The sequence below is a fragment of the Thalia democratica genome, chromosome 3 (genome assembly GCF_965202585.1).
Source record: "Thalia democratica chromosome 3, ktThaDemo2.hap1.1, whole genome shotgun sequence".
Taxonomy (NCBI): Eukaryota; Metazoa; Chordata; class Thaliacea; order Salpida; family Salpidae; genus Thalia; species Thalia democratica.
Window position 1 is genome coordinate 71214876 of NC_139167.1, and position 21538 is coordinate 71236413.

General features: G+C 26.2%; 1 protein-coding gene across 1 annotated transcript; it reads right to left on the minus strand.

Annotated features, from left to right (window-relative positions):
* Positions 1 to 3804: 3804 nt before the first annotated feature.
* LOC145831524 (leucine-rich repeat-containing protein 47-like) lies at positions 3805 to 19838 on the minus strand. The gene is made up of 12 exons (XM_082938802.1): positions 19674 to 19838; positions 15640 to 15856; positions 14981 to 15072; positions 14100 to 14332; positions 12549 to 12627; positions 12277 to 12366; positions 9472 to 9599; positions 8698 to 8817; positions 8140 to 8258; positions 6511 to 6649; positions 5647 to 5733; positions 3805 to 4303 (listed from the first exon to the last, which is right to left on the minus strand). The coding sequence occupies exons 1-12, from the start codon at positions 19828 to 19830 to the stop codon at positions 4169 to 4171; spliced, it is 1596 nt and encodes a 531-aa protein (XP_082794928.1). The 5' UTR covers positions 19831 to 19838; the 3' UTR covers positions 3805 to 4168.
* Between the last annotated feature and the right edge of the window lie 1700 nt (positions 19839 to 21538).

The following is a 21538-nucleotide window of genomic DNA, read 5'->3' on the forward strand; positions in this document are numbered from 1 at the left end:
GGGCAACAAGTTGTAAAATGGGGAGCCAAAAGGCCATAATTTGAAACTTGCCTTAGATATTCTTGAGTTGAATGAAAAAACTCCTTCAAACATAATAACAATAAAAACATTTTCTGCTATAGTTTTATTGTTATGCTGCTATAAGTGAACCCGTTTTAAGAGAAGTTTTCTGTATCGTGAACATTATATACAAAACCACTTTTGCATCAGAAAAAACTATTAACAAACAAAACAGGAAGAGGGATCCAGGTCTAAAAACGAACCAGATTGGAAATGCTTAGGACAAGCCAGCGTCAGGCAGATGAACAATATTTAATATAAAATTACGATATTTAAGGTAACTTAACTTGAACAAGTAAATATTTTAGTTGGTGAGTAATTAAAAAAAGTTATAAAGTTATTTTAGAATTTATTTATAAAAATATTAAGTTATCTTTAATTCAATTTTAGTGTAAGCTTGGTTTTATACAATTTGTAAAGCTTAGAAATTATTTTTGTAAATAAAGAACTAAACATGTTTTGTTTATGGTTAAAATAGCTGACTAAATAAAGTTTGATTAATTTTAAGAACAGAAATTATTAAACAAAAAATCAAGCTGTAACAGTTTGTACAAAATTTGAAAGCATTTTACGTAATATAATTAACTTGTACTAATTTACAGAACCTTAAAAGTATTATGACATACGTGTTTTAAAGTGTTGTAAAAGAATTACAAGATTATGACGTAACAGAAACAAGCAGCTGGTGCAATAGAATGGAATGAGTAACAAAGAAACTACAAAGCCGGATTCAATAATCAAAACAGGAAGGTTATTAGAACAGGTGAAACCAACCAGAACGCAGGAGAAATAGACAGTACTAGCCAGCATCAAGGTAGTTGAAAAATATTTGTATAAAATTTAGTTTTATAAAATATTCTAATTTGTAAAACATTTTAATTGTAGAACATTCAATTAGAAAGAGACTTACATAAATACAAAGGCTTTTTTTAATTTTATTTAAGTAACTTAATTTTAATTTTACTTGTAAAGCCTGCAACGTAATGTTATACAAGAAAAAGTAAGCACTTGTATATTAAACAAAGAACCTTTTACTTTAATAATTTAATATATTAAATTTCAAGTATTATGACTTAACAGGATCAAGCTGTGATGATGAAACGCGTGAGGAAACAAGAAACTCAGGAAATTAAAACACAATTCTCATCCAAATTATCACTACTTTGTTTTAAATAACAAAGTAGTAATGATAAGAAAAGTAATTTTGATTTATTAAGTAAATGTTAGTGAAGTTAGTTAATAACCTTCTTTTAATATCCATTTTTTACTGTATAATTTCTCGAAACGTCTAATTGTTTTAAAAACTATCAGATATAAAAAACTTCATTAATTAAAACTTATAATATTTAGAAAAACAATTTTTTAAACACACACAGTCATTTTTCAATATGACATTTTTATTTTGGTAACGTGGACTGCCAAGTTTTATAAAATTAAGAATTTTAACAGTTTTTTTTTTCAGATACATCTAATAAGCAATGAATAACAACTCTAAAAGTTTATTTACATCAAACAAAGGTTGATCGGGTACCATCGAGAAACAATTAGAAACTAAAAAACTCAAGTACTTACTTGAAGCGGAAGCTGCCAAAGTTGTTGATTTGCCACAGTAGTGTTTGATACTTTTTTTTCTTAATATTCAGGAAATAAGTTAGTTAAATTTAGGGAGCTCGTGCAAAGTTATTTTTTTTTCATGTGACTTTTGAGTTTTTTTTACAATGCTTGTATAGCATTATCTCTTTTGTAGTATTTGTAATTTTTTCCTTTGAGTATAATAAGCTGTGGTGCATTTAAGAGTAATGTTCAACTTTACGTACAAAAACTTTTACTTTTAAATTAATATTTTTCTCTCTTTAATTTGTTCATGTTTTTTAGTATGAAAGTAGATTTATAAAATTCTAATACTAAATTTAAATAAAATTGGTCTTATTAATTGAAGCAAAATATTTGATATCTAGCCTTTACATTTATTCTTTTTATTATATGGAATATCACATGCTAATATCTGTTGAATTTTATATTTTGCGTATAGCTGATAAAATATTATTTCCAAGTATGCTTATATTTTATATATATAAATGTTTAAAACGTGTTTTACTTGCTTATGTACATTGAATATTAAAAGGAGATGTTTCAAAATATCCTTGAAGTTTTATTTTAACTCATAAGATTTTGTGTTAATAAAATAATTAGTCTGAACTTTCTTTTGTAAATTTGAAGAGTCTAACCACGCTCTAAAATAGAAACAGCATGTAATGTTTTCAGTAGAGTTGAGGAGGTCGAAATTTAGAGTTTAGAAGGCATTGAAAACAAGTGAGTTAAGATAGTTCTTAAAACTTATTTTAAAGTTTACTTTTATTGTGATTTCATTTTATAATGCTTGCCATTTATCAAAATTAATATTACTATGTACTTATATTATTACCTAATTTTCTGTTTAGGACAATGAACAAATTTATTTTAATAGATGCTGCAAACGTTTAAAACAAACTAAAAATTAATCGCGGGTACAAGTTAGTTTTTTGGTTTTTGATCTTATTTTATATAGTTTTTACTAAGCTACAAAATGGTTTTTACAAATTTTAAAAATTTAAATTAATTTTTGAGATATAGCTGGTCAAAGTCGGAGGCAACAATGGGATCCTTATGGGAGGCGCAAACTAAAACAGCAAATAACTAGAAATCACTAAAAATCTATCTTCTCCTACGTTTTTTGAGATAATTACCTCAAATTTTCAGGAAATGTTCCTTGCAATATTTAGAAAATTCTGTCGGAACAAATTTTTAAAAAATTAAAAAGTAAAAATTTTATAACAAAAAAAAAAAACTGTTTTTTTTGTTTATTTTTTTAATAAAATTTTTATTTTTTAATTTTTTTGAAATTCCTTCCGACAGAATTTTCTAAATATATCAAGGAACATTTCCTGAAAATTTGAGGAAGTTATCTTAAAAAATGTAGGAGAAGATAGATTTTTAGTGAAATAGTCTATTTTTGCCGTTTTAGTTTGCACCTCCCATAAGGATCCCATTGTTGCCTCCGACTTTGACCGGCTATATCTCAAAAGTTATTTTGAATTTTTTTAATCTGTAAAAAGCATTTTGTAGCTTAGTAAAAACTAAATAAAATAAGATCAAAAAAAAAAAAGGGTGTTTACCCCCCCTATGCCCTTAAAGGAAACGTACATGTAACTTTTTACATTTTTATAACATAGTTTACAATACTAGTGTTCTAAACAATTCTTTACAATTTAAGATTGTATGCTTAGTTTAACATGGTTTCTAAAACAAATGAGATTTGCAAAACACTATCTTTTTATCAATTAAACAATGAAAATTATACTTAGTACTCCTTTCGACCTGTTAAACTTATCTAGTTAAATTTTCTACAAAAAATTCAATACTTTTAATAAACACTTTTAATTTAACCATACTAAAAATCTCAACGTAATCCAAAGTTAAAGCAATTGAATGGAACTTTTAACATAACTAAATATTTATAACAGTAGTTAGTTTTTTGTTAGATACAAGTATACTAAATGTTTAAATGGTAACAAAAACAATACGTGGAAACAAAAGTTTAATAGAATTTCCTATTATGCAAAACTTTGTAAAAAGACACAAAGCTTTGTATATGTTAAAAATAAATAATAAAATTAAACATAGTCACCAAAGTGTAGAAGAAAAATAAAAGGTCAGGTTAAAATTGATAAAAATTACAATATAAACTAGGATTTATGCTACTTTTAAAGTTCGTTTAAATAAAAAACTTGTTGAAACTTTTTTAAACCAAGAAACCACTTTTTTCGTTTAACTTAAATAATTGTGCTTAAAATTTTTCAAATTTTTTATTTAAATAAATAAAATATCTAAAAAGAAAAAGAAAACTATCAATGTCATTTTTTAAAAAATTATAAATATCACAAATATATTTATTAATTTCCTCAAGAATTTCCTGATAACGTCACAACGACTTAGCAATGACGTCACCAAAACTTCAGAACAACTTTCAAATTTTTTGTATAGAAAGAAACATAAATTAAATATAAAACCAAGTTCTAAAATTGAAAGAAAACGTCACGGGATGGTCACAAAAACTTATGACGTCACACTACGACCTGCTGACTTCGATGACGTCACTGAACTGCAGGTCGTTTTTGCTCGGGTAGATCAGTTTGATGTTTCCCTCGTCGTCTTCGATCCTGACTTGCTCCACCACGAGCTTGTTTGAAGGTGACCCTTCGATCTGCGGGTTAGAAAAATTGATTGAAATAAACATTATAATAATTGTGTCAATTTTTCAGAATAGACAAACGTGTTGTTATTTATTACTAATATAAAAGCTTGATTACAAGCTTGTTTGAAGATGATCATTCCATCTGTAAAAAGTAGTTTTAATAGATAAATGTGTTTTTCTTTTACTAAAAGTTTATTTAGCAAAATAAGGCAATGATTCGATCTACAGATAAAAATTATTATCAGTTTTTGATAAGTAATGTGTATTCTTGATAATGGAATGTTAATAAGACAACAGAATATAGGGAAATTTTTAATTTATGTGAAAGAAACTTGCGTAAATGTGTTGAAGAGTTGCCAAATGTTTTTGGCAAACTTTCTCCAGGTTACAAAATTTATTCCAGATTTTTAAAACTACAGGTTTTAAGGTCTACTTTTAGTTTAAAATTAAGTTTAAGGTAAATACCTGTGTTTAAATAGTATAAAGACATTAAAAAAATATCTTACAGCTTCTTTAGATATGTTTTTTTTTAATTAAAAAAATGTTAATGATGATAAAATATTTTTATCTATACAGTAGATTTTTTTTGTCAAAGTGAAATTTTACTACGTGACATGTAAAAGTTGTTCAAAGTTCCAGGTTTTTCATTGATATTTGTTCAAAATTCAAGGTGTTTTTATTAAAATTTCTCAAATTCCAGGTTTTTTTTAGGATTCTAGGTTTTTTGGCAACCCTGGTGTTGTTAACTTTTAACAAGATAACAAATCAGCAAAATCTAAAATTAATTATTTTCAAATTAGCAAATTTAGTTTTTATTTTACTTGAGTATGATGACTTGGATCTTAGGAAAGCTGTAACGAGTTAAAAACTTTTTGAGATAATGAGAAGATATGTTTATAGAAATGCAGGTGTTTATCTAGCTCAGTATATATGTGTCACGGTTTGGAACCTTTAAAAGTATATTAGAGTTCATAACAACCACACTTTAATACAAGTAAAATGACTAATTCTCAATCTGGGTAAGATACCCCATTTAAGAGACGCTGAGATGGGCTGATAACAGGCAAACTCAATTTAGTTATATGTAGCAGAAAATGAACATTTGGTAGTTATGTTTTCTAATTGTTTTTATCACAACTAAAATGTTCAACTAACTTTGGAAATTAATTATGTCTACAGTAACATATTCCTTAAAGCTTTTATATTTAGAAGTACACCCATACACTTAAGTAACATTTTCCATTAAGCTTTTATAATTAAAAATTACTATCAGTTAAAACAGCATACAACCACACATTAACAAAATTACTAAAGTCGTTATAACTTCAATACAACAAAAACGTTCAACTTACGTTGGAAGTGAACTTTTTCTCCACCAACTGCTGCAGGAACGTTTCCATGACTTTTTTGCACTTCACCTGAGATTTCGACCCTGTTATCTGCGGAAAAATAAATTTAATAAATTATATTAATTAAAATATAAGAATAAATAAATTGAAATAATTAGTTTTACGTTTTGATAGTTTTTGTTGGTTTCAATTATTTTGCTTAAACCAAATATACCTTGACTAAGCTACCACTAACACTATAAAATTAATTTAAAATATTCCTTGAACACTATGAAATTTATTTAATGGAATCATAAAAAAATTTTATGGATAAAACTGTAACTTCAATAAAATATTAAAAAACTTAAAATACACCTATTTAAGAATAATATATAAGAAATAATAATAAGGCAAAACTTGAAAATGGGCTTTGCTTATCATTAAAAAAAAAACTAGCTGACACACTGTATAATAATAAATAATAAGAGTCAAGGTTGTGCAAACAATTATTTAAATTTTATTTCATTTACCAAACCTGCACAAATCATGTACTACTTGAAAAGGTTATAATAAAAATAACAAAAAGTGTGTTCTTTAAAATTTATAAATCAATAAAACACGGCGTTCTCACACAAAAACACATGTAACAAAAATTATTAAAAAAAAACCTTCTCAACAAACACATTTTTAGTGTATTCTTACAAAAACTTTGCTGACCTGAAAAATTAGTTCATTTAGACCTATTTGAAGAAAACCATTTTACATTATTAATGATAACAACAAATTATCAATTACGTAACAACCGACTGTTGAACAGTGCATCTTTAAAAACTTCTGTTTAAAAACATTGTTTTTCGCTATACTGCTTTAAAACTCATCAAAACCAACCTCTACAAACACGTCCGTGGTCTTTTGGTCGATTTTGCTGACTTGGCAGTTTGACAAGGGAGGTAGTGAAACAACCTGGCCGCTATTTTCCATCCGCAAGTTGGCGTAGTAGAGCTGACCTTCCAGCATCGTCACGTATCTGTATTTGAATATATATGGGTTGCTGGAATAAAAAATAAAATAAAATTTAACATTTGAAACAGTTATTATAGCAAAGGTATGTGTATTTAGAAGTACATATGCGCTGTGGGAACAAAATATTTTTCATTAAAACTAAGTTATTAAGATCAAATTTTTAAAGCAGATTTTTTCCTAAACTAATTTTCATAAACGCCCCCATTGCAATTAAGGCCATAGGGGGGGTAGAAGCCATTTTTTGACCAAAAATAACATATAGACTTATATTATAGTAAATTTCATAATCTTTCAGATGCTTTTTTTAGATTTAAAAAATATTAAGTAACTTTTTTTTTATGACCGGTTATATAAAGGGTTGTCTTTATAAAGGGTATATAAAGGGTAACTTTAAAGACGTTTTTCTCGAGTTTTTAAAAACGGGCTTTAAAATCTATCTTCTCCTTCATTTTTCAAGCAATCTTCTTTAAATTTTCAGGAAATGTTCCTTACATTATGAGAAAAAAACGTTATTTGTGAATTTTAATAATTTTAAAAAATAAAAATTTTATGAAAAAAATATATAAAAAAAAGTGATTTTTTATCAATAAAAAATTTATTTTTTACAAAAAAAGGAATTTTTACTTGAAATTTTTAAAAGTCATAAATAACGTTTTTTTTTTATTGTATAAAGAATAGACTGTGAAAGTTTGTAGAAGATTGCTTAAAAAATGAAGGAGGAGATAGATTTTGAATGCATTAGTCTTTTTTCGCCGTTTTAGTTTTTCCTTCCCCATAAGGAACCTGTTATGCGGCCCGACTTTGGCCGGTCATATCTCAAAAACTAATTCGAATTTTTAAAAACGGTAAAAAGCAACTTAAAGCTTAGTAAAAACTCTATAAAACAAGATCAACTTGTAAAAAACATGGCCTACCCCCCCCCCCCCCCCCTATGGCCTTAAACGAAAAATCAACCCCATTTAGTAGATACCGCCCATTATAGTTAGTAGATTATAGATCTACGAGTTAATCAACTACCCATTTAATTTTGCACCGCCATATTAATAGACGTCCCGTGACAGCCAAAATTGCCTCTAAAGGAGCAACATAGCAGACTTTAGGAAACTCTAGTTAAAAGCCTCTACTCACATGAGTAAATTGCAAAAGTTTTATTGTAAATATAACAATAAAATTATAAAAACAAAAAAATTCACGTATTTTAGTATATGATTCTAAAAATACTTAGTTACCAGTCATGTTATATTAAATTATATACTTTAGTGTCTAATAACGAGTTTAAAGGTCACAGTGTGAAACAACCAAAACTTACCAAGCCTTAGAAGTCAATAGTAATAAAAACTTACTTGTTTTTTTTAATATTCTGTTACTGTTAATCTATTTATAAATAATATTTAAATAACAAAAATTTACACCTACGATGTGGTTTCTCTTGTTATTTTACCATTGTTATAATTTATATTCACATTTGTATTTAAAATTTTATTATATATTCACCTTTTTACTCCGGTGATGTGGTTTCTCTTGTTGTTTTTTCTTTCCTGTTCAGCTTCTTTGTGCAGCTGATTGAAGTAATCTACTGCCAGCAACTGTTTGCTTCTATCCAGCGGTTGCACCTATAAACAAATATTTTTAACTTGTGAGCACTTGAAAAAATTTATCAAAAAAAGCAACTCTGAGTTATATCAGGTCGCAAAAAGTTTTTTTGAACTTTTTTTCAGATTTCTAAACTTTTTCTAGGTTTTTGAAATTATAAGTTTTTTCGTCCAATTTTAGTATAAAATTAAGGTTGAGGTGAATAATTGTTTTAAATAGTATAAAAACATTGCAAATATACTGTAATGCTTCTTTTAAAGAATCTTTTTAAAAAGTCATAATGATCCAAAATTTCCTGGTATAATGATAGATTTTCGTTTCTTATAAAAATCTAATCATTTTACATGTAGAATTATTGGAAATCCAATGTTTTTTACCTAATCAAATTCCAGGATTTTCCAAGATTCAAAGCTATTTGGCAACCCTGGCATAAACTTAATTGCAATAATATAAACTAACACAGAACTTGTTGTTCTTAGTGACGTCATAGACGAGATTAGTTCCCTTCAATTTGTTGAGATCGTGTGTGGCAATTGTGGCCTGAGTTCTTTTCTCACAAATGTCGTCATGTAATTTGTTCTAAATAATAACTAATTACTTATTCGATTATTTAGTATATATGTTGTAAATATTGTAGAGTTCTCTTCTCACATATGTCGTTGTGAAGTTTGTTCTGAATATTATTTAATTACTTATATAATTACTTAGTATATTTGTTGTAAATATTATTGAGATATTTTCTCACATATGTCGTTGTGAAGTTTGTTCTAAAAAAATTTGTTGTTACTAATACTTGTTTTAAATATAAATTTATACACATTTTGTTTTCTATTTATGACATACGTTGTAAGTGAAACGAAAATTAACTAATGGTTGTTTGTAATTAATAATTATCCTAAAAGTTAATATTCATAACTTGTATTGTAAAAATCATTTCAAAAAGTGCTATCAGGGAAACAGGAAAAACAAAAATAAAAAGATAACGACCATACATTGAAACTTATATTGTAACTACACCAATTATCAAAGATGAAATTTCTTAATTAACTTATAGTCTAGAACGATAAAATATTAAGGACTATAACTTATTTACTTTAACTATATGATAAATAAAAATCAAAAGATCTAAAATTCTGAATGCTTTAAGTTAAAAAAATTGCAAATACTTGAAAAAACATTAAGACAAAACTAAAAATTAAAAAAGTTATAATAAATTCCAAAACTAGTATGTACCTGGATACTGATAAAAGTTTTAAATGTTTTTTCTTCACTGATGTCAATATTTTTGATAATACAGCAAACAATGTAGGGTCTTATTTCTTCAACTGCTTCCTTTATTGTAACTCTGAATGGGTGACCCTCTGTCGAGCGATAGTTTATTAGTTGAATTTAAATACTTACTTTCCAAATAAAACAAAAATAATTAGAACGGTGTAATTACAACAAACATTCAATAATTGTTTACTTAATTTTTAAGAACCAATATTTTATTAAAACATCAAGCTTGGCTTTACCAAAAACTACATAAGTGATGTTTGAACACAAAAACTGTATGAACTTAAGAAACCTTCTTGACGTAAAGAAAAAATACGTTAACACAACATGATGGTATCGCTATAGGATCTCCTTTATGCCTACCTTAGCCAGTATTTTTTGGGCTTCTTGGAGTCAAAAACCACCTCTAAGTTTCAAGGTAGAATTAATTACTTCAGGTATGTAGATGACTGTATTGTTATAGCTAAAAATAAACAGGAGCTGAATAATTTCAATAAGTTAATAAATGAACATGATTCAACAAAGTTAATTGAAAAAGAACAGAACAATGAGTTATTTTACCTTGATGTACTAGAAAAAAGACAAAATACTGAACTTGTGACTACTGTTTATAAAAAAGAAACTTTTACTGGTAAATATCTGAATTTTCAGTCACATTGTAATCTGAATGGAAAATCAATCTAATAAGGACACTGCGTCTCGTGCACATTTAATCTGTTCACCAGAATTCTTTGAAGAAGAAATTGACCTTGTTGGATGGATATCCTGCTGAGTTAGTAAGTAGAACTACTATATCTCACCTAAACGGTTTAAAAAGAAATAAGAAAATTGGATAAGAAAAATATGTAAACAGCTTGAAAACTTCACACACAAACAAAAAAAATATGTTTATTTAGAGAAGAATATTAAACAACTAATAAGTTCTACTTCTTCAGCTGCAAAACCCAGGTAATTTTTACCTCAAGTTCTATGTTGACACCTGAAGGCAAAGACTAGATATCCACGATTGATAAAAGCATGTTTATATATCAATTCAAATGCTATTGTGACAATAGCTATACCGGTCTTACAACAAAAGACCTGAACAAATACCTGATTGCATTGATGAGTTTTTGAAATCAGCTGGAAAAGAAAAAGAAAAGAAGTCTGCTAAAACTATGAATAGAATAAAAAGATCTGCTATTGCTAATCATTTATTGAACAGTCAAAGTTGTGCTGAAAATTTTATTTTAGAAAGACTCAGGATAATTAAAAGTTGTTGCAACTTTTAAAAGTTGTTTGACTTAATCAAAATGGAAGCTATATATATTTTAAATAGAAAGCCTAACTTTTGTAGGCAAAAAAAAAATTACTATAGTTTGCTTTATTTACTTAATGCTCTCTTTGGTATTTGTATGTTTGTATTTAATTAGCTCAAATAATCGTATTTTGATTAGTTTTGTGTAATTAACTTTGTACGTAATTCATAACTGTTTTTGATGATTACTACTGTTACTATATAAGTTAAATTTATCCTTTATTTATTGCTATGTATCCATTGACGAAAACAACATGAAATATATCTTGATTTTTGCACTGAGTGTCTTTTATACACTTTTGAAAACTACACCAATTAATGTCAAATTTCATAGTTGCTACTATTTCTTCAACTAAAACAGCTCCTCTTTAACCTTTAAGTATAAAAAGGTATAGATGAAAATAAACATAAATATAAAATCATTAAGATCTATAATTTCTACAAGATACAAAGAACAAATACTTTTTTCATATTTAGTTTTATTTTTACATAATTAGGTAAGGTAATTATTACATTTTACCGCTTGTTTAAATCAAAGTAACTTTTGAGATCTAACCAATCAAAGTTAGAGACTTCAGTAGGTTCTTTATAGGAGGCACAAACTAAAAGGGCAAAAATTAAATATTTCACCAAAAATCTATCTCCTCCTTAAGTTTTTGTGCAACTTATTTTAAAACTTTTTCAGAGTAATTTTTAGTAAATTTTTCATCACTTGTAGGAAACAGATTTTTTAATTTTTGTACAAAAAATAATCTATAAAAAATAAAGAATTTCTTTTTTTAGTTTGTGGTCATAATTACTTTTAAAACTTTTTTTTCAAAAATCCGCTTCTTACAAGTTGTTATTACAATTAAAAAATACATTTCCCTGAAAATTTGATTTAAATTGCTTTAAAATGAAGGAGCAGATAGATTTTAGTGAATTTATTAAAATTTCAAGAAAATTGTCCTTTTCAATACGCATAAGATTTTCAACTTCATACGTTTGTAACGGAATTTTTTGACGAAACTTATTATATTTCAAATGTTAGTTGAAGTTCTGTAAAAAAAAAAATTTAGTATATACTCTAAGCTTTGAAATGACAGCCCATGCTATTTTTTGTAAAAAAAAAATGTTGGACCCCTATGCCCTTAAATTATGAGTAGCTATCACTGTGAAGAACTATTAACAAAATATACTGTAAATTAGATATTATCTACCACAAACAACTGTTTTTAACTATGTTCATTAAATAACTTATATGTACTTATAGAATCTACTTTTAGTAATCTTTTGGAACGTATTTAATAACTATAAATCCTTATATTGTCTAAATAATTAACTACAAAAAAACACAACTCATTCATCATTAAGTATCATACTTGATTTAGAATAAGTTACAAATTATAAATTTACAGATTAACTATTCCTATCAAGTATTTTTAGTTGTAAAAAAATTAAATTTAAATTTAAAAAATAGAAACTACCTTCGGTCCACGGTTCGTCACTGACTCTCAGCACTTGCATGAAATATCGAGCCAAATCGTCATTTTTCGCTTGTTTCTTCTTTTGTGTACCTTTCATAAAGATATAAGTAAATTTATTGTTGACGTCTTATGTAAAACCGTGATAATTTTTAATAAAAAAAAAGTTAAAAACGTTTATTAATTACTAATTCAAAATTATTCTAACGGAAAAGTTATTAATTATAGTGAGTAGAGTTAGATTTAAAATATGAAATTTTTTAAATTAAACTGACCTTTTACTGGCTTTTTATTTTCACCACCTTTTGAAGCGGGTCTGCCTTTCTTTGCGATATAAGTAAGTATAGCTTTGACCTTTGATACAAAATAACAAATGTTGTTGTGTTTTAATTGATCTTATTGTATTTTTTGAAAACTGTGAAGTAGTAAAACCAATCATTTATTTATTCAAAGTAATTTTTAATTACACAACCAATTTAAAACACAATGAAGAAAAACACACATGTATACAGGGTTGCCAAAGGTTTTGAAGAAAATTTCTTCCAGGTTTTCAAAAGTACAATTTGTTGGTCCACGTTTAGTAAAAAGCTTTGTTAATTAGTATAAAAATACTAAAAACATATTGTCAAGCTACTTCAACTAAGTTTTTAAACATAAGTAAAAAATTAATAATTACATTAAAAAATTCTATTTGATTGTTTTTTTGTGTTAAATTGAAATTTTATTACTTTAAATGTAAATAATATTTAAAATTCTATGTTTTTTAAGTTTTTTTAGTGATTTTTATTAAAATTCCAAGTTTTTTTCAAAACTTCTTGAACTCCAAGTACTTCTAAGATTCCATATTTTTAGCAACCATGTATATAATAAACATAAAAAACTATACTTTATAAAGAAATACAAAGTAAAGTGTAGTTATCATCTATTGTTTGTTTATACTTCTTTTAATTTTGTTTTACAATTATAAATGTTAGCAAACACTTCCTAATACCTTTTTGATGTGCATATCTTACAATAAGACCATCTTCAAATGAGTAGGCGATATTTAGAACTATAACTATGTTATAAAAAAATAAGTTTTAATATTTATCAAATTTTTAAGACCAGTAGTTAAGTATATTAACAAACTGTAACCTGAATTAAAATAATCAATATCAACTAATCGTGACCAGGTATTTAGTGACAGAACTTTGAAAATCTTAGTGGAAATAACTAGTTTTCAATATATTTATGAATAGTAGAAACAGGCATAAGAGTAAAATGAATGAAACTAAATTATTCTCATTAGTACGTTAATGTAAAAACGAAAATGAAGAAATTAAAAAAGAAAACAAAGTTATGATGATTTTTTTTTTAATTCATAGTAATAAATAAATTATTATCTATAATGTTAAACTCTTAATGAGTAAATAAATCAATTTGCCATCACCTAGCTATAACTTTTTTGGTAATTTTTGAAATAGTTCATAAATATGGAAAATATAAATTCATATTGTGCGAGTCAGATTCAATAGCTTCTGTTGCAAGAACAAGAGCATTGAACACAATAAAACTCCTGAAAAATTAAAGTGATTTTTAAATTTTTATAACCTACAAAACATAAATATACGCGGCTGGGTTTTCACTATTTGAGAGAAAAAAGAGTTAGATTTATTAAAATAAAATTCAAAAAAAAAGTACAAGCATACAAAAATTTATTACTTTCAAAAAACAATAGTTAATAAACAACTTATTAAATTTTGTTCATACCACTACAGTATTCTTAAAACTATTTTTTGAAAGTCTTTACACTAGTAACAAAACTCTTTATATGTTATTCATCTCACCTTATGAGAATCCTGTTCCACCAATTTCTTCAGCCTCTTGTCCTTGAGCGAGTTGGCCTTGCAGTCGAGCATCTTGAGCTTGTGCAGGTTGCTGAACGACTGCGGGAACTCGTCGACAAGGTTGTGGCTCAGGTTCAGCTCCCTCAGGGACTTCATGTTTTCAATGTGATCCGAGATGTGCTTGATCGAATTGTGCGAGCCGTCCACCTCGGCAAGCTTGTTCGATAATTCTCCTGCGTGAAAATGCTGGTGAGTTTTAAGCTTGTGTAAGCTAGTAGTAATAGAGTGGACACTGATTGCTTATATATTTTTTCTAAATTCTACAAGTTCCTCCAGGTTTATAATAGTACAAGTTTTGTTGTTTGGTTTTAATAAAAACTAAGATTTAAGGTTTAAAAAAGTATTTAAATTAATGAAAATGAACTGTAATGTCAATTTTAAAATACTTGTAAATCTTAAATTTGTGTAAGTTAGACCCTGCTAGTAATAACATACTGCAGGGTGGCCACTGATATTTAAAAAAAATTCTCCCAGGCTTAAAAACGTACGAGTTTTCTTATTTTGTTCTAATGGAAAGTTAAATTTAAGGTTTAAAAATGTGTTTAAACTACTGAAAACATACTGTAATGTGTTTTATAATAAATAAAATTCTAAGTAGAATGTAGTTTATTTATTTGTATTTCTTACAAAATTATTTAATATAAAAAATGGTTTAAAATTCTAGGTTTTTTAATAATTTCAGTTTATAAGTTCTGTTTTTTTTTAAAGTCCACATTTTTCAGGTAGTTTTTGCTTAAAATATTAAACTCCAGGCCACCCCAAATATTACTCGTTCATGCTAAATTAAAAATGAGTAACAATATATATTAAGAAAAATAAACCTGCAGTAAACTGTAGTGGGAACTCATTGAAACAGTTGTTTGAGAAATCAACCACGCACAGAGATTCACATTCTGATAGACTTTCAGGAAAACTGACAAATAAATACTAACTTTACTAAAATGTTTACTTATGTAAGTGATGTCACACCTTGTAAGTTTTAATGTGAAAAACTAAGCATTGAATTAGGAACACTACGATGACTTTCAGAAAATTTGTGGTTAAAACATGTGCTTATAACTACCAGGATAAAAGTGCTGAGTTAAAACAATGCAGGACTGCCATTTTTTTAGTCAAAAAAAAAACTATCCAGAATCATCCTTAATTTTTTAAGTCTTTAAAAAAAAAAGCAATTTAAAAATTAACGAAAATCAGGTTACTCTAAAAAATTTGACATTAACTTAAAAATATAACTAAATTAACTAAGTCTCATTGAAAGTCTTATTAAAAAAATGTCTTAAGATATTTAAAAGTCTTAAGAATTTTCTAAGTTTTTTTAAAGCTAAACTATTCTTAGTCAGCCAAAGTTATTAAAAATTTCAAAATATCCTGAATCATCCTGATATTTTCAATAACTTTAGAACATCTTGAGTTATCTTAAGCATCCTGAGTGTGTAACAACCCTGACATTGTCTTTGTAAATGCAAGGTTTTCAACTAACCTCTCCAGTTTGTTCCCAGAGACGTTCAAGGAGTGAAGACACTTTAAATCGCCAATTTGTTGCGGCAATTCCGCCAGTTTGCTCTGCGAAACGTCAAGCATCTTCAGGTTGGCCAGAGTGCAAATCGATTGAGGGATGGATGTCAGTGATGTCTGTTTTATTGACACTTGAGTCAGGTGGGTGAGGTTTCCTATTTGGCTTTGAAGCTCCGACATGTCTGTTTCAAATTTATTAAAACCGTTTTACAAATTATTGTTTTTTTATTTAAAAAATTTCTTTCAAAGTTGTTATAATAAAATTTTGCATATTCTAATAAGAACTTTTAAATATTTCAAAATATTAGATTTATGTTTAGCTTTTTATTCAATTTGTCTACTCTTTTAGGGTTGCCACAGATAAAGCTGGAAAAAAACTTCTGACTTTTTACTAAAATTTTCCTGACTTTTCTAAATCAAACTCTTACTTTAAACTTATTCTAGAATTCATAATCTAACACTTGGAACTATATAGAGCTTTCAATCTAATTCAATACAGGTCAAAACAACTGTTTTTTTACTGTATTCAATCATCAAACTTATATTACATCACTTGAACCATCTGTGTATGATTGATGTATTTGCAATAAACAGCTCATCAGCAAAATACTTGTATTATTACCTTATAAACACAGCTTGTCTGAAAAAAGACACAATTTTTTAGTCCTTGCTACAGATCATCAATACTAAAAAGTTTACAAAAACTTCTTGTTCAATATATTAATAGAAAAATGTTGCAGTTTTACAAAGGATATTTTATTAATATATACCAGATGAAAGCATTCGAAACTAAATAATTTTTTAAATTTCTAGAAAAATTTTGGAACTTTTTTTCTGACACTAAAGTATTTCAATTAATTTTTAACCATTTGAAGGCTTTAAAAAATAAGGAATTTTGTAAATTTAAACTGACAAAATCTGACTTTTTTAAATTCTGTCAAGTTTCGTGACTTTTTTTTTAAACCCCTTTTTTCCTGACTTTTTTCATTTATCTATTTTTTCTTAAGTTTTTCTGATTTCCTGATTTTTCCTGACCTTGTGGCAACCCTGCTCTTTGCTCTGAAGCTCAGTTATATCTGTTAGAAGTAAATTCTAATTAAAGTTTACAATTCAAAATACATTTATTTAGAGTCTATATTATATTACTAAATTTTAAACCATGTTAACATGAATATCAGTTTGTATGAGTGGCTTTTAATAGATTTTTGGTGTGACGTTGGTGAGCTTTAATTTTAATTTCACTTAATATTAATACAATTATTTGTAAAAATATTAGTCTTAATATTGTTCACCTTTGAAACTTTTGAATTAATTGTGATTAAATTATGATTTTTTTATTTAAACACTTACTATTGTATTTATTAGGAAAGTTTGCCTATTTTTCTCTTTAATACAATTGTATTTATTCCCTGAAAGGTTTTAAAAAATTTAATCTTTTACTGCTTTTCTTAATTAACTGTTGTTGAGTAGATACAGAATCAATACATTTGAATGAAAGACTTAAATTTTATTTAATTACTTTTTTATACTGAAGTTTTTTCATGTTTGTGACAGTTTCAAGGAGTTTATGTTTAAAAAAAAAATTAAGAGTTTTATCTAACTACCAGTCTTTTTTTACAGCATAACAAACTCAAAGTAACTGTGAATATGAAAGACATGAATATCAATGAGTTTTTTTTTATGAAAATACCAACTAAATAGGTAGAATAAAATTAATTTACTGAAAACCTATCTTCTCCTTCATTTTTATTTTAAGAATATTTACAGTTAAATTATCAACAATGTTTGAAAGTTTTAACTAAAAGAAAATTTATGATATTGAAATAAAAATTTGATGAATTATTCTTTTTTTTTACATTTTTTCGATTTTAATAAATTAGATCCAATGCTAGAAATATTTGAAATTATTCGAAGAACGTTTATTAAAAATATTGAGGTCGTTTAGTTAAAAAAAAACCAAGTAATATTTTTACAGGGTTACCACGGACTAACTGCTAAATTTTGTTGCAACCCAGTAAAAAATTAACTTGTTTTTTTTTTAACCATGATAAACTTTCTTAATTAGAGTATGTTTATACCAAATTTCTTGACTTTTTTTCAAAATCCCCAATATTTGTGTCTCCTGACCTTTCCTGACTTTGTGACAACCTCGTTTTTAGTAATTTTTGAGCATTAAAAAAAAATAAACAATGTAAAAGTGGCAAGTTTTATCATGTTAAAACATCATTAAACGTTTTTTATCAACTTTTTATACTAAAAAATACTACATAAATTTTTATTATTGTTTATAATGTACATTTGTTTTTTATTATCAACACTCTTAGAAACTTTATTTTTACAAGATTTCTCTCTACTTAAGCATTTTACAGATATAAACATAAAACTTGCATGAAATACTTAGCAGATGACTTAAAACGAAAGCTTTGTTTGTAAAAAGTTATAGAAAATGCATGAAATTTCAAGACAAAAAATTTCATGTAAACCCAAAAAAAATTGTAAAGTGTTACTAGAAAAATTAATTATCTAATCAAAAATGTACCTAAAACAAGGTCATGTAAGTACAAATGCTTTTATTAAAAAAATAAATTGCCCTTGATTAAAAGCTTAAATATTACTATAAAACTCGTTTTTGTAAGAGTAAAACTTATAAGTATTTTTTTAAATGTTTCTAATTAAAAGAATTAGTTAACAAATAATTTAAAGACCGATATCTAAAAATGTTCAAAAATATATCTAAAATATATTTTCTTCTTCATTGCAACTTATTTAAATGCTTAGTAGATATTCATAACAATATAAAAAATACTTGTGGGAATCAAGTTCTTAAGAAAAAGTAAAAACTTTTATGATTAAAGTTAAATATTTATTTATTTTTTATTATAGATGTAAATTATTCAAAGCTTAAGATGTGTTTACAACATTTTGTTATTAATTTACAATAGTATAGAATAAAAAGGTTTGAAAATGAGTGCTTTAGAAATTTAGGAGGATATATGTTTTAAGTGTAATAGTTTGTTAATCTTTTTAGTTTGAGCCTTCCCTAAATATAACTCTCCAGCTTTAATTGCGTATACCTAAAAATTTACTTTTGATTTATTTAAACTTTGAAAAACATCTGGGAGCTAAATTGGACTAAATTTTAAAATAAAACTACCTTTTAAAAAATATTTTTACTACCTCACCCACCTACTGCCTAGTTTTAAAAAGCAAAAAGTTGTAAAATGTATTTTTGATTATGTTTCTAACAGCATTCTTTCACTTTTTAGTAAACATTGTCCATATTATACAAAACTTTCAGTTTTTAATCCCTTTTGTAGGATTAAGCATAAAAATTAGCTCATTTATAAAAAAAAAATATGTGTATAAAAAACCACCATTTAGTAAACTTCAAAGAAACCTGTTAAATTAAGAGATAAAATGTTAATGACAATAATTGAGTTTAAAAAGTGTGATTTCTTGAAATACTTTGCTAAATTTATTTAACCAATGAGACATGGCAAATTTCTGATATTCAACAGGTTTAAAAAATTAAAACAACTTTTCAATTACTACACCACATAACTATAACTTTCTTAACACTACTTTGTTTATATAAACTGAACAAACTAGGTAAAAATTTAAGTAAAAAACTATATTAAAGTTTTTTGCATTTTATCTACATCAACAAAACACAACAAGCAAGTTACTCTTGAACTATTACAAAATTTTGTGAAAAATAAATAACCTCAAGTTTCCTACTAAAAAACTGTTAATCAAATAAACAAAGGTATGCATCTTAAAATAATTTATAAAACATTTTTATTAAAAAAAAAAAACATTCAACATCATCAACTGAACAAACCAGGCAATGTTGTAAAAAATAAATAACTTGAAATATTCTACAAAAAAACTTGTAAAAACTGATTTAACTAAACAAAAGAATACAGCTTAAAATAAATTATAAAACATTTTTTATTAAAAAACTAAAAAAAAAAATTCAACAACATCAGCTGAACAAACCAGGCAGATTGCTGACGTCCAAGTAGTTGAGCAGCTTCAGTTCAAACAGGTTGTCCGGAAGCTTTCCGTCTTTCAACTCATCACCCTCTCCCTTCAACACAATTTCTCTTTTGCCATCCTGAATGGCCTCTGCTATTTCACTCTGCAGCCTTGACATTTTAATTACTTGAATGCTTTAAAAAAAATTATGACCGATAAGTACAGTGATAAAGGAAAATAATGCAGTTGGTGTAATATTTTGTAAATTTGTTGAATCAAAATATTGAAATGATAAAAAACTGAGAATGAAGTGCTCACATACTATGTAGACTTCTAAGAATGTTAAATAAATACACAGTAGGATATCATACATTCTTGAAAGTCTTTTACATGTAGTTTTGTAATCAGGTTTTTGTTGAAAATGAAACTAAATTTTAAGTCTTGTTTTTTACACTTATTTTTGTTTTAACTCGAAAACTTATGTTTTCACCAACTTTTTTTTGTGATGTAAGTAGGGGTAGGGGAGTGCAGCACATTTTTTGTTTAGTTTAGAAAATTAGCATGTACCTATATTATTTGGTTGTGTTTTAGCACCATAAAGAAGAAATTAAAAAAAAAAACTGCACAGATAAAAAACTGCTGCCCAAAAAACTGATTTTAACCCAAAAATCACATATTTTTGATTATTTTTCTTAAATAGTAATGAAGTGACTTTTACATATCCTAGACTTATAATTTTATCTTTTATGAAAGCTTTATAATTCAAATACATTCAAATGCATTTTAATTGATATTTCAACATAATCACACAAAATATGCAAATTTTGTCTGTAAAATGGTGTTTTTGGAAAAATAGTAAAGCATAGCTGGTTGTTAAATCTAACTTAAAATTTTATTACAAAATTATGTTTTATAGGTGTACACTCACTTTCAAATTTAAAATTTAGGTGATGTTGTATGTATATTAGCAGGATATTTAATATGATAACTTATTTAGCTTATATGTTTAAAAAAAACCTTGAACAGTTTTTCAATTTGCACAAAAACAAAATAAAAAAATTATAAAAACTATAGTCTTTTTTAGGCAAGATAATATTGTATTGCAATTAACATATTGGAACCTATTGTAGTCTCAAACTTTGACCTTCTACATCTTAAAAACTATCTTGAGTTTTAAAAATTCAATATTTTGTGTGATTATAACGCCATTATACACCAAAGCAGATGAAATATCTTTAAATGTATGCCTAAAAATATAATTTTTCATTTAGATATCAATTATAAGTCTAAGATATGTGCAAGTGACTTTTTAATATTAAGTTGAAAGTTCAAAAAATATGAGTTTTTTGGGTACCAAATTTTTATTTCAGCCAAAGTTTATTGATTTAAATATATGGGTAGGGAGTACTTGGATGATGGTTGCTGGACTTAAGAGTCATTATGATTTGGATGTGTTTTTACTTTTAAGAAGAATCTGAAAAAAAATTAACAATATCAAAAAAAAAAAACAACTGCTGCCTATAAAACTAATTTCAACCTTAAAAGTCACATCATTTTTGATTTTTTGACTTTAACATTATAAAATCACTTATACATGTGCTAGACTTATAATTTATGTCTTAAATGAAAGCTTATACTTATTGACATGTATTTAAAGACATATTAACTGCTTTTGATGTATTATGACGCCCTAATCACCCTAAATGTGCAAAATTTGCCTGTAAAGTGTAGGGGTAGGTAGTACAGCACACTTTTGGTCATATTGTAAAATTCAAGTAAGTACATATGATTCGAATGTGTTTTTGCATAGTTAAAAAGATTCTAAAAATAAAAAAAAATAGTTTTGCAAAAAAATAAGATGCTGCCCAAAAACTGATGTCAACCCC